General features: G+C 53.8%; 3 protein-coding genes across 3 annotated transcripts; 2 read left to right on the top strand and 1 right to left on the bottom strand.

Moving 5' to 3' along the window:
* Window positions 1-2,107: 2,107 nt before the first annotated feature.
* Window positions 2,108-4,654, top strand: aguA (alpha-glucuronidase; the record flags this gene model as incomplete). Its single annotated transcript, XM_056934537.1, has 1 exon — window positions 2,108-4,654. One exon carries the CDS (start codon window positions 2,108-2,110, stop codon window positions 4,652-4,654), a length of 2,547 nt encoding a protein of 848 aa, XP_056789731.1.
* Window positions 4,655-7,145: 2,491 nt separating this feature from the next.
* Window positions 7,146-8,747, top strand: N7539_004934 (uncharacterized protein; the record flags this gene model as incomplete). The annotated part of the gene is made up of 1 exon (XM_056934536.1): window positions 7,146-8,747. The coding sequence occupies one exon, from the start codon at window positions 7,146-7,148 to the stop codon at window positions 8,745-8,747; it is 1,602 nt and encodes a 533-aa protein (XP_056789730.1).
* Window positions 8,748-9,794: 1,047 nt separating this feature from the next.
* N7539_004933 (mannose-ethanolamine phosphotransferase GPI13) lies at window positions 9,795-13,063 on the bottom strand (the record flags this gene model as incomplete). The annotated part of the gene is made up of 2 exons (XM_056934535.1): window positions 9,795-12,792; window positions 12,903-13,063. 2 exons carry the CDS (start codon window positions 13,061-13,063, stop codon window positions 9,795-9,797), a joined length of 3,159 nt encoding a protein of 1,052 aa, XP_056789729.1.
* Window positions 13,064-13,291: the final 228 nt, after the last annotated feature.

The following is a 13,291-nucleotide window of genomic DNA, read 5'->3' as shown; positions in this document are numbered from 1 at the left end:
AACAAAAAAGAAAACCTCTCTGTTGTCGCGGCACTGTAAGCTTCTTTATACCAGTCACACCGTGTGTGCCAAGCTGATCCGGTCAACCTGCCTTGGCGACCAGCCTTCCCTCAACATAATGATATTACCCCGGACCCCATATCTGCCCGCGCCATGATGATTGTGGGGAGTTCACCAAATCTCCAGGCACCGCATCGGCGCTGTTCTGCATGCCCTCTCCAAGCGGCTAGCGTCACCACGACGGGGCCCACTAGTCCTAATCGAGAAGGCTCACCTCCACCAACTGTTGGACCCAGTTGTCGAAGTAAATGAATGGTGATGATCCCGGAGCAATTCAGGCTAATCTATTCTGCCTTCGCGACTGCTGGACTCTTGATTGCACCACCGAAAGAAGAGTCTGCACTCAGCATTCAGCACTCAGCCTGCCACTTGGCCCTTAATCATTCCTACGATCATCGTGATTGACCACTACTTTCTGCACAGGGCACAATCGAGAGTCCAATTATGAGTGGTGGATTCATTGACACGGTACTTCTTATGCGCGCCTGACTGCCCGGGCTGCCCCCACACGATGCTATTGCAGAGAGTGGAGGATTGACGCGCTCGCAGAATCTTTCTTTCATTTTTTCACATTGTGCCTGGAGAAAGGCCATCATGATGCCTCAGGCGTGTAGCGTTTTGGAAAACGGCCTCTGCATCAGTCGGATGCCCGACAGCCGATCCGTTGCTTCGAGGGCTTACATACGCAGCTTAACCTTCTTGTCAACGTCTCCGCATCGTTCGGCAATCCTGGAAAAATCAAACGGAGAACCGGTGATCCACCCCGCACTAGGCCACTCTACGGCGCAGAGGACTAAGAGTCAGAAGTGGTCCGTCGGTGGTACCTCGCCCGGAAAGACTCGTGTCTCACCCGAAGCCTGCCAGAACCTACGTTCCTTCCAAGGCTTACAGTACCGCTTCTGACTGAATGGGTTGCCAATCGCTAACGTTGTATCATTTGCCGTTGTCGGCGTCTGATCGATTGAACAGTCTATACGAAGAACTTGTCGTCAGATATCTCAGGATTCTGTGCCGCTCCACCACAGAATCGCGTGGCTAAAGAGCTCTTGTTCGGTTTACCCAAGATTTGTTGAACTGCTCATGGATACCGTCGATTCTGCCAGAGCTTGAATGTATGGTATGGTGCCTTGATTGTGGCTTGGCCTCTGTCAGTCGTGCTTGAACCGACATTCACTCCCGATTCTGGCAAAAATAAGTACTAGGCCCCTGCAGACTGCTACTGACCACTGAGTAGGGAGCTACTGTACCTCTGAGTAACTCACTGGTAATGCTCAGGTAGCTAGGCAGAGTCACTGAGGTACTAAACAACACGAAGGCGACAGTGCCCCGAGTATGTACCTGTTACACCGCACAGCGCTTGGGATGCATAAGTAAAGTATGTACTGGGGACCTGTGGACTTGGACTGTGGATCGGGGACCCTTTGAGTTCCGAGGTTGTTGTTTACTCCCCCCGCAGTACTCCACAATGCTCATCACTTACCCCCAACACTCACTGATTACAGTATCTGAGTATACTGGGATTGAGAATGATATCCCAGGATCTGTCAAAGTAATATCGTGGATGCGAGGGCTGATTGACTGTATGAGGGCATGTGCTACGTAGTCAGTAGTCGATTAAGTACCAACTGATGAATATTGATCTAGAATCTGGAGTCTGCAATACATTAGTGACACTGGACCTTGTAGACAATCTAGAGTCTAGACCCGTACAATTGGATTAGCCCAGTACATTTGCACAGCGCGGAACACGCTATACAGTGAAAATCCTGGCATTTCAATGTTGCGTTCTCCTCTGGTTCAGCCGGGACTGTCGATTTAGCCGGTCCAGCTGTCTTTCTCAAGTAGACCAAAACGAGAAAGAAGGAATTTTGAATAAACCAAGCTATACCAAAAGAAGAAATCAATTTATCCAAGATTTTTGGAGGGGTTAGCAATGACGATCAACTCTCTCAGAGCTTCATGAAAAGGAGGGGTAGATGTGTATTCGTTCGGCTGTTTTTCTTCTTCTCAAGACACCATTCTCTCATCACTTTCTTGAGCTGCAGCAATGTCTGACCCCAGAGAAAATGGCCTCGAGGCGTGGTTACGTTACGCTTCACTTCCCACGGAGGCGGCCAAGCAATACCCGCGCTACACGAACATTGTCGCATTGACAGACTCCAAGTCCAGTCCCGTATGTACGGCTGGAAAGGAGGTTCAAGATGGCCTGAAGAAGATTCTGAACCAGAGCGCAAATATCCGCCACAAATTCGACCCTTCCGAGCAACTTTCCTCCTCTGCGATCGTGGTTGGCACCCAAGACGATTTCCCTTGGTCGGCTTTTCCTTCTCTGCAGGATGTGAAAAACACCGTCTCCTCTCTCAAAGAAGATGGGTTCTGGCTCGGAACTTCTACATTCAAGGACGAAGCTCAGACGGTGGTGATCATAGGCCAGAACGAGCGAGGTGCGCTCTACGGTGCTATGGAATTCCTCATGCGTCTGGCGCAAAATCAGCCCAGTCCTGCCAGTTACGCCAGCAGCCCCAGCGCACCGATTCGATGGATCAATCAATGGGATAATCTGGACGGCTCCATTGAGCGAGGTTACGCCGGACCATCCATCTTTTTCAAAGATGGCGCTGTCCTTGACGATCTCACCCGAGTCGAGCAGTACGCACGACTGATGGCCTCTGTGCGGCTCAACGGTATCGTGGTGAACAATGTCAACTCGCACTGCAACTTGTTGAATCCTTCAAATCTCAAGGGGCTCGGTCGAATTGCCGATGCCATGCGACCCTGGGGTGTGCGGATCGGAGTCGCGCTGTACTTTGATACTCCAATCGAGCTGGGAGGGCTCAAGACGTCCGATCCTCTAGACCCGGATGTGGTGGCCTTTTGGAACGATATCACCACACAATTGTATGAGAATGTGCCGGACATGCTGGGATACCTGATCAAGGCCAATTCGGAGGGCCAACCGGGTCCCCTGACCTACGGGCGTACTTTGGCCGAAGGAGCCAATTTGTTCGCTCGGGCCTTGAAGCCTCATGGGGACGGTATCGTCATGTACCGTGCGTTCGTTTACAACCATCACCTCGACGAGTCCAACTGGAAGAACGACCGAGCCAACGCAGCGGTGGAGTTCTTTGACGGGCTCGACGATGTGTTTGATGAGAACGTACTGGTGCAGATCAAATACGGTCCCATTGATTTTCAGGTCCGTGAGCCCCCCTCGCCGCTGCTGGCTCACCTACGACGAACCCGAACCATCATCGAATTCCAGGTGGCACAAGAGTACATGGGCCAGCAAAGCCATCTTTGCTATCTGGCGCCGCTGTGGCGCACAATCCTTGATTTCGATCTTCGCATCGACGGGGAGCCGTCGCTCGTCAAAGACGTCGTGTCTGGCGAGCGCTTCAACTGGAAGTACAGCGGATACGCCGCCGTGGTCAACGTCGGCAATGACTCGACCTGGCTGGGCAGTCACCTTGCCATGTCCAACCTATACGCATATGGTCGGTACTGCTGGGAGCCATCCAGCGACGAGGCCGCGGTGGTCTCAGATTGGGCCCGTCTCACCTTCGGTCTGAACCCCACCGTGGTCGACACAATCACCCAACTATCGATGGAGTCCTGGCCCACATATGAGAACTACTCGGGAAACCTGGGCATCCAGACACTCTGCGACATTGTCAAAACCTGCCACTACGGTCCCAGTCCAGCCGCGATGGACGGGAACGGATGGGGCCAGTGGACGCGCGCCGATGCGCATGCCATCGGCATGGATCGCACGGTAGCCACCGGCACCGGATTCTCCGGTCAATACCCAGCCGAGGTGGCCAAGGTCTTTGAGAATATCGAGACCACTCCCGACGAGCTTCTACTTTGGTTCCACCATGTCCCCTATACCCACCGCTTGAAGTCGGGCAAGACAGTGATCCAGCACTTCTACGACGCTCACTATGAAGGTGCAGAGAACGCGCAGACCTTCCCCGTCCGCTGGCAAGCCCTCCGTGGACTCATCGACGACCACCGTTTCCAGCATATCCTCTTCCACTTGACCTATCAAGCCGGTCACGCCCTCGTGTGGCGCGACTCCGTCAACACCTTCTACCATGCCAAATGTGGTATCGCCGACGAGCGCAACCGCGTGGGCAACCACAAGTGGCGCGTCAAGGCCCAGGACATGCAGTTGACAGGATACCAGGTGGTCCCCGTCAAGCCCTTTGAGGCCGCCTACGGAGCCGAAGCCATCATCACCACGTCCAACACTGCGCCCGGCACGGCTACTTGGCCCGTCTCCTTCCCCGCGGGCACTTATAACCTCGCGGTGAACTACTACGATCATCTGGGTGGTACATCTCGCTATCAGGTCTTCCTCGGCAGCGGGCCGGGTGGTGAGAAACGGCTCGTGGGGGAATGGGCGGGCGATCTGGGCAAGCACCTGCTTCACGACTTTTCCGATCTTCGTGATGGACACTCCAATACCCGCATCACCTTCAAGGGGGTGACCGTTCACGAGGGGGATGTACTGACGATTGTTGGTACGCCCAATGGAGACGAACTTGCGCCCATTGATTATGTTTCTTTCCTACCGGATGGGATCATTGACTAGACTGGATCCTTTTCCGAGTTTTTTGCTTTGTGTTTTCTCTGTTGATGAGTGCCTGGATGGATCGAGAAGATGGGTCCGGTCTCTGTATATATGATAGATTGAATGGCATCGTGATGACCACGGGTTTTTCATGTCGACCTGACCGATTCATCTCGTCGTCTGACGCGAGTGTGAGAATGATCAAGCCAGCAGAGGTCGAGCCTACGTGGGCCCATCTGGAATTTGCACGGTTCACGTGGGCCGAGAGTCTGCGGGGGAAGTGGAGAGTGGAGACGGGAGGTGATGAGGCATCTCGCCCACTCTTCTTCTTCTCCTTCTTCATGGTTGACCCGGTTTCCTACACTCTCCTCGAACCGCAGTAGCCGCATCGCATCCTCAATGATCGCGTGTATCGGACAGTAGTCAGAGTCTCGCCGATTCCTGCATCCTCTCGCTTCTCGCTTCCATCGCGGTGAAGAAATAACCTTCTGACGCGCTCTCATGATCTCCTCGTTCTGCCCAGCCGAGTCCCACCGCCCCCATGCCAACGGAGAAGCTCCCAAAGAAGGATAGACAAAGTTTCGGAAAGACCCTTTTAGGCGGTTGATCGACAGTCAGTCCGGTTGTCCCCAACGTCTTGGTCACGTGTGATTGGGAGCACGACGGGGGAACAAGCATCCCGACGACAGAATTGGGTGATGCATCGGAGCCATCCCTGCGACAGTGAGATTCACGCCCAGCGACACCTTCTCGGCTGGGTATTTAGCATTTAGGATTTACTATTTAGGATTTACTATTTAGGATTTACTATTTAGGATTTAGCATTTAGGATTTACTATTTAGGATTTACTCTACCGTCTACAGAACTTGGCCTGTGGTATCCCAGTCTTACAGTAGGTCTCATACCCAACCAGAAAACGAGAAGCTTTGTGGGGTCATTACCCAGATTTCTGGCGCACTTGAGCGGTGCGTCGGCGTTTGCCTTTTCTCTCCCCTCCCAGACCGTCTAAATAGACCTTGGAAAAGGGCCGCGTGGACGACTGAGCTTCTGGGATGGTTGAGACTGGAGGTTACCGAGCGGCAAAAGGTTGACGATCCAACGCCAAACTCTCCTCCTAATGACCCCTAACGACCCCTAACGACCCCTAACGAACCCCCCCCCCCGACATGGAGAGACTGAAAGGAAAAGCAGGGCACAGTCGGATTGCTCCGAGAAAGTCTGTCTTTTTGCCAGTCCGAGGGCCGGTGCCGATTGGACGAGGGTAATGTCCCGGGAGGAAAAATGGTACGAATCTTATGTCCCCGTCGCCAAGGAAGGTAGAAGTACCTTATCTTCCTCTCCATCCTGGGGTATGAGAGAGGTGTCGATCCTATCGTTGGCATTGTTTGATCAAATAGTGTCTTTGCTGTCGTGAATTCTATCGCAAGACCAAAGTACAGTAGAGGCATCGACGACTTCTGACTATCTTTGTTGTCTCTCAGGCACTGCCCGTCCTGCCAGGAAGATCTCTCCCCTCGAGCTCGAGACAGGTGAGATGGGGGAAAATCAGCCGAGAAACTGGGAGTCCCCCACGAGAGAGAAGACAAGACCAGATAAGCGTCTCACCTGACCAAATCGACTGAACCCAACTGGAGGAATAATTGTGACGCCTGCTCTCCTCCCTCCCTCTTTGGCGCCAGACGGACTGGAGACTATGCCGGTTTCACCTTTAGCCTCGCGTCGAGTCCACGCCTTTTCACGCCAAAAGGTGGCTGGACGGCAAATGAAACTTCCCAAAGGACCAGACCGGATCGGCACCAAGCTAAGACATGACTCGTATTGCCCCCCCCGGCTGGTTCCTTGCCTTTCTTGCGCTTTTTGCCATCTGGGGGCGACTCTCGCTTGAGAGTGAGACCACCGCAGCCGCGAAGGAGCCACATCACTTGTTCGTTGCGGTGGCCCGAGACTCGGACCTGTGCTCGGCTTCATCCTCCCCTGCTCCGTGGCTGGCGAATGGTAATCGGAGATCCTCACGTTCTATTTAGCCAAAAATCGTAAGCGATAATGCGGGGGTGGGGAATGCTCTCCAAAGAATCGGGTTTGGGATCCAATCGACACAACCTCTCAGCTGGCCACCACTGGATCGTGGTTGGTTCAGAGTGCCCACCTCGAGCAAGCCCTTCCAGCTCGTTCAGCTGTACTGGGCGTCGCAATGGGCTGTGATCATCTGGAAAGTATCAACATTACCCGGGGAAGCTGGATCCACCCGGGGAAGCTGCCCATGGGGTAAAAAAAAATAGACGAGATGGAGGGCCTCGAGAAGGCCCGGGCCAACGGGCACACGCCGGTCTGCATGGGCACGGCATGGTCGATCGCTATATAACAGCGATACCGACCGTGGATCCCACAAGAAGTCGTTTCTGTCTAACCTCGTGGTGTGACTCGATCCATTCTCACTGGTGTACCTTTCCCTTGATCTCTTTGCCTAGTATCGTTCACACGACACGTTCTTGGTGCTTGCCTCGCAGCAGGATGGAGAACGAGAAGCACGCCCAGTCGGGCATCGACCATGTCGAGGTCTCCCACACCATGGCCGAAGATGCGCGGTTGGCCACCGAGGCGGAGCATCAGATGACGGCGTTACAGGCTGTCAAGAAGTACTACAAGGCGATTCTGTGGAGCATGGTGGTTTCGTTGACCGTGATCATGGACGGATACGATGGTGCCTTGTTGGGTTCGCTGTCTGCCTTTCCATCCTTCCGCAGTCAGTTCGGCACCTATATCAACGCAAAGTCGGGATATCAGCTAGATGCTCACTGGCAGCTCGCGCTGGGTTGCTCCAGTCCGCTCGGAAACATTGTCGGTATCTACCTGGGCGCCTACACGGTTGATCGACTCGGTTATAAGAAATCGGTCTTGGTGTGGCTGACCTGGTTGTCGGGCTGTATCTTCATCTCCTTCTTTGCCACCAAGATCTCCATCATCTTCGCCGGTGAGGTGCTCTGCGGTATCTCGTGGGGAGTCTTCGCCTGTCTGGCGCCTCCGTATGCCGCCGAGCTCTGTCCCGTGGTACTGCGTGGTCTGGTCGAGATTTGGGTCGTCATGTGCTGGGGCATCGGCCAGCTTCTGTCCTACTCCGTGCTTCTGACGCTGAACCACCGCACCGATCAGTGGGGCTGGCGCATCCCCTTTGCCGTGCAATGGGTCTGGCCGGCCATCATCGTGCCGCTCATCCTCTTCGCCCCCGAATCCCCCTGGTGGTTGGTCCGTCACGGCAAGCCCGAAGAGGCCGAAAAGGTCGTCCGTCAACTCATCAGCGGTCAGGCCGACGAGGACGAAGTCCGTCGCACCGTGGCCCTCATGCAAGAGACCAACCGTCTCGAAATGAACATGCACGAGGGCGTCGGCTACCTCGACTGCTTCCGCGGCAACAACCTGTGGCGTACGGAGATCGCCTGTGTGGCCTGGGCCTCGCAGCTTTGGTGCGGATTCGTCATCTCCTCCTACTCGACCTACTTCTTCGAACTGGCCGGTCTCGCATCCCAAGACGCCTACAAGATGAGCGTCGGCCTCGGCGGGCTCCACCTCCTCTTCAACTTCATCTCCATCTCCACCGTCGCCAACGTCGGTCGTCGTCGTCTTTACCTCTTCGGTCTCCCCTTCATGAGTCTCATGATGTTCCTCCTGGGCTTCCTCGCTCTGGCCCCCGAAACGCCCGCCGTCGGCTACGCCTCCTCCGCCATCTTCCTCATCTGGAACTGCGGCTACCAGCTCTCCGTCGGTCCAGCCGCCTACATCATCGTCAGCGAAGTCTCCTCGACTCGCCTGCGCGCCAAGACGGTCTCGCTCGCGCGAAACGCCTACAACCTCTCCCTGCTGATCAACTACTTTGTTGGTCCGTACATCCTCAACCCCAGCAACGGTAACTGGAAGGGTAAGACGGGCTTCCTGACCGGTGGCATTATCGTCATTCTGTGGATCTGGGCGTTCCTGCGTCTGCCGGAGACCAAGGGCCGAACCTTTGAAGAGTTGGACATCCTGTTCTCCAAGAAGGATCTCAAGACTCGCGATTTCAAGAAATACAAGATGGAGGAGCACGATTTACACGATGCCAAAGTTGGTGGACTTTCTTAGATGATTTTGGGCCTGATGTTGCTTTTTTTTTTTTTTTTCCTCTCTCTCGATACCTAATTTCTTTATTGTTGTTCATGTCGCCTTCCAATGTTATCAATTTGACTCGTGATGCGGGATATGATCTGATCTGAAAACATCGTGCTTTCTCTCAAATATTTCAAATATTGACATGATTCTGAACCCTACCATTGCAGGATATCGAGTGCACATGGCAGATACATAGCTAATCCTGCCTAAATTGCAAGTGCTTGATTGGAGTCTCTCGGGCCTCTCGTCTCGTCTCGTCTCTTTCTCTCCTATACTCGCGAGAATCCCCCCTACAATCTACATCAGCTTAATCCAGATGACCAAACACCTTCCAGTTCCATCATGCATTCCATTCCATGAGGAATGTGCAATGTTCATGGCTCATACACCGTCCATTACAAGTCGAGGGCTTCCCATGCCGCATCAGTACCTAGTGCATAGTGCGTACTGCGTAGTGCGTACTGCATACTTTTCCACCGGGGACCCGTGCGGTGCCTCAACCTCTGTGGACTAACCGGTTTGCGCGCAATATATCATGCAACCCCATGCTAGTTTTTTTTTCCTCCGGCCTGGAATTCTCGAGGACGCCTCGTGTACAAGGGGTATGTCTACTAGTCTAGTGTCTACCTGCACCTGTGGGCTATGCGGCTACGTGGAACGGTCGATCCTGCTGGAATCTGAAAAGACTTGATTTGTACAAAGGTATTCACATGTTGAAGAAAATTAAAGTCAAGCGGTAGCCTTCGGCAACAGACAAAGACAAGAAATGAGGAGGGGCATATATATATAAAAAGGGCAAGTGAATGCAGTATGTACCAAGGATCAAAATACACCCCGGCAATGCAATGCGAAGATTCATCCCACTGTATCTAATGGACCTTCAAAGTGATTCAACACGCGTTGAACCTGGTGGTAGTGGCCACTGGCCACATCGTTACCCCTTTCCCAGAGAAAGCCAATCAATGCAACATACAGTATGCCAACCGTGACATCAAAGCTCGACTCCATCACCTACGTACATCACCAGCCAAAGACATCGCCCACGCTGACTGTGCTCCACCGGACCCCTCCAACGCCGACAAGCATCAGGACAACGTCCACCACACCAAGCACCACGGCGCCCATCATGAAGCGCGGACTGAAGATACGATACAGCATCAGGTGACGACGCAAGTGCCCAGCCCACATGGTTGTGGCGAGATTGATAGTCGCGAGATACAGAATGTGCGTAGTAGCGGCCTGGGTCACGTCCGAGAGCAATTTGGTAGCCGGATTGGCAGTCTTGTCACTGCTCGGCTGGGAGCCGAGTTCAGAGGTCCGAAGCGGCCGCTTCCAGAGGACGGTCAGAGGCACTGCGATTGCGGTGAGGATTTGTGCACCAAAGGTGTTGAGCACAACGAGAAGTGGGGACCAGGGGTACTTGATGGTGGACAAGGGAATGAAGGCGGTCTCCCATTGGATGGTGCTGAGGACCGCCTGGTGGCCCGTCTTGAAAAAATAAAAAGAGCCAAGGAGGCCCAAAACAATAGGACCAATTGATGAATTGGACAATGTGAGACCGTTGGTGTCCAGGATCTCAAGAAGAGATAGAACCTGGCAGACCAGCAGGGCGATGGCGCCTTGTCCCATTGGTTTTTGCATGAGAATAATAGCAAGCGCAAAATTCACAACAAGGAAGAAGAATCGTGTGCCGTAGACGTTTCCAAATCCCAGAATCGTAACGGTGGTCCGTGGCGGCTGCTGTTGACCGGCAATAAAAGGTGCAGGTGGAGCATTGGGGTCTTCCGTGGGCTTGGAGACACTGATGGTGATACACGGCTTGCAATACAGGTACGCAGCGGTGCCGGCCCCAAAGGCCAGTGCCAGGACAAGTTGAGCCAGGAAGACCCGGATCGACTTCAACGTCTCCTTGCCGAGAGGCAGCCATTCTCCGTCGTCGGCGCCCTCGAGCATCCAGAAGGTAGATGTGATCACAAGTCCGATGCGGAAAGCAAAGCCAATCCACAGGCTGGCAGCGCCTTCATAAGATTTGGAGCCTGCGTAGAAGGCGCGCACAACACCAGGGAGGATCAGTGCCACCATTACTGGAATCATGAGCTGCCATGGGGCAGAGACTGACGAAGTCGAGGAAGCGTAGTAGGTGGAGCGGCAGAAGGGCATTTGCTCCTCACGGCAAAGGCGGGAAAAAGAGGCGAGCCGTCCCAGCACGATGAACAAAACTGAGTGGTATACGCCAAGCACGCGATCCGCCGTTGCTCTCTGGCGCATGGAGGAAATCCCCGCGCACACGCCGAATGTCGTCAGGAAAAAGAGAAGGATGTCGTCTTCCCAGATCGTATACGAGTTTGAGGCGAAGCCGACAGATTGAGAGACGGTGAAAAAGAAAGCGAGCCATCCCCACATGCCGTTAGGAAGTGGCAAGCTCAGACGTGCCGGCTTCTTCACAAGTACAGAAAGGCCACCGAGCATACTTCCAAAGGCTGCCAAAAGAACTGACAAGTCGACAATTGTCGTGTCGACCACTCCGAAAAGAGCCATACACACACCAGACACAGCGCCAGCGCTGGCACCCATTCCGGCGACGGTGAGAAGGGGACTCGTCATGTCTGTGCGATCCACAGTAAGTCCTCGAGCATAAATTATGAGCAGAACAAGACCGAAGAACAAGAGTGCGACGCCCGATACCATGCTGGGAACGTCAAAGCGCGCCCAAAGTCCGCGGCAAACCTCCAGAGTGTGTCGCTGATAATCACGATACAGTTTGTAGCTTGAACGAACGGCATTTGACTTGGACAAAAAGGTCTTGGAAGCCGAGCTCCGTTCTGCCTCCGCAGCGGTCCAGAGCGCGAAAGATTCATCATCCTCACCAGCGCCTCTGGCCTCCGCATACGCGTGTTGGTACCTCTTAATCTGCGCAGCAGACAATCGATTGACAGCCAACAAATTAGACCAGTCGTTACCGTTCGAACCGGCAAACGCCTCCTCGATGGGTGAGCCTAGGTTGTTGAATGGAATAGGCATGCCGAGAAGCAGCGACAGGGTCGGCACAAGGTCGATTTGTGGGACCGAACGCTCGCGCGCATGCTGCGGTGGCAGCAAAGTCTCTTTGCTCGTGCGGCCGAATACACCGCGATTGGAATACATCCACAGTGCGGCTTGAACCTCGTCGTCTGACTCGCCGCCGTGATCACCCTTGGTATCCATACCATGATCGCCCATCACGACCAGCAGAGTATCATCGTCCAGGGAGTCCATGATCTGTCGAATGACGCGATCCATCTCTTGCAGTTTGGCAGCCATGGCAGCGTGATCAGGTCCGTAGCGGTGTCCAGCATGATCCACGCCTAGGTAATGGCCAAAGATCACGTCCCACTTGGACTTGTGCTCTGGCCGAAGTAAGGGAAAGAGATGCTCATTGACACCATTATCAACGGTATGCAAATCCCATACATTGAATGAATCGTACGGATGCGAAAGGTTCGCGTCAAAATAACCGGGAAACAGCGACTGCCAAGTGTCGTCGCCGAGTTGAACAAGGGTCTTGCCGGCATGATGGAGCTGGGCGACTAAGTTGTCCTCATCAATGGCAGTGCCGGCAAAATTGGAGCCTGCATCAATAAAAGTCGGCAAAGTCCCAGTGGTGAGTCCCTTCAAACGTTGCAGAGTAGTGGTGGGTGGGTCGGCAATGAAAGGAAGCAGAAAGGCATTACTAGGGCTTTGAACGGCAGTCTCATAAAGCACCGGAATGTTGTTATGGAAAAGATGCGCTGTCTGACCCTCATTCGCCGAAGGGAACGGTACGGTGAAGTCATAGCGAAGCGCATCGATAATAATGACCACGGCCTTGTCGAAGGTCTTTTCGTGCCAGCATCCGCTGCGACTTTCCGTCGAAGACGTGATCGCCCTCCCGGACTCGTCCGTTGTGGGTAGGATTTCACAGGAAGACTTGGTCTCGAGGACCATCCGAGTCAGAAGGAAACCTTTGGTGAAGAAGTATATACCGACAACGTGCAGGAGCCTGTAGGTAGCAACCGATGCGCCAATCATTAGCCTACCGTCGTTCAAGATTGTGTGGAGATTGCATAATCGGTCACTCATCGCAGTGCATATCGTCACGTTTACACTTACAGGACCCAGGCCAGGACTCCGAGCACACCCAAGTGCTTTGTCTTGAATTCCTGCTCTAACTGCCGAGTTTTGGCTTCTTGAAGCGCATTTTGTTTCCTTCTGGGGGATTGCGACGAGCCCGCTGATGGAGATGTCCGCGCGTCTGTTGATTGTAGTTCCATGTTATATCCGGATCGATTCGACCTAGGCGACTCGAGTAGGTGCAAGTGAGGCCACGGAGGGCGTTCCAGGCAAGCTTTTGCGAAAGTGGAGTTCTCGATCACGGTCTACGTGGCGTAAGGGCGCATCGACCACGAGACTGCAGTCGACAATTGGAAAAGCCCAGATGGTTCAATCTGGGGATATTGAGTATGTGATCCAGTCAATTGGCCGCTGTACCCCCATCCATT

The sequence above is a fragment of the Penicillium diatomitis genome (genome assembly GCF_028827545.1).
Source record: "Penicillium diatomitis strain IBT 30728 chromosome Unknown utg000005l_segment0_segment0, whole genome shotgun sequence".
Taxonomy (NCBI): Eukaryota; Fungi; Ascomycota; class Eurotiomycetes; order Eurotiales; family Aspergillaceae; genus Penicillium; species Penicillium diatomitis.
Note: the sequence above shows the minus strand (reverse complement) of the source record. Positions and strands in the feature narration are given on the sequence as shown.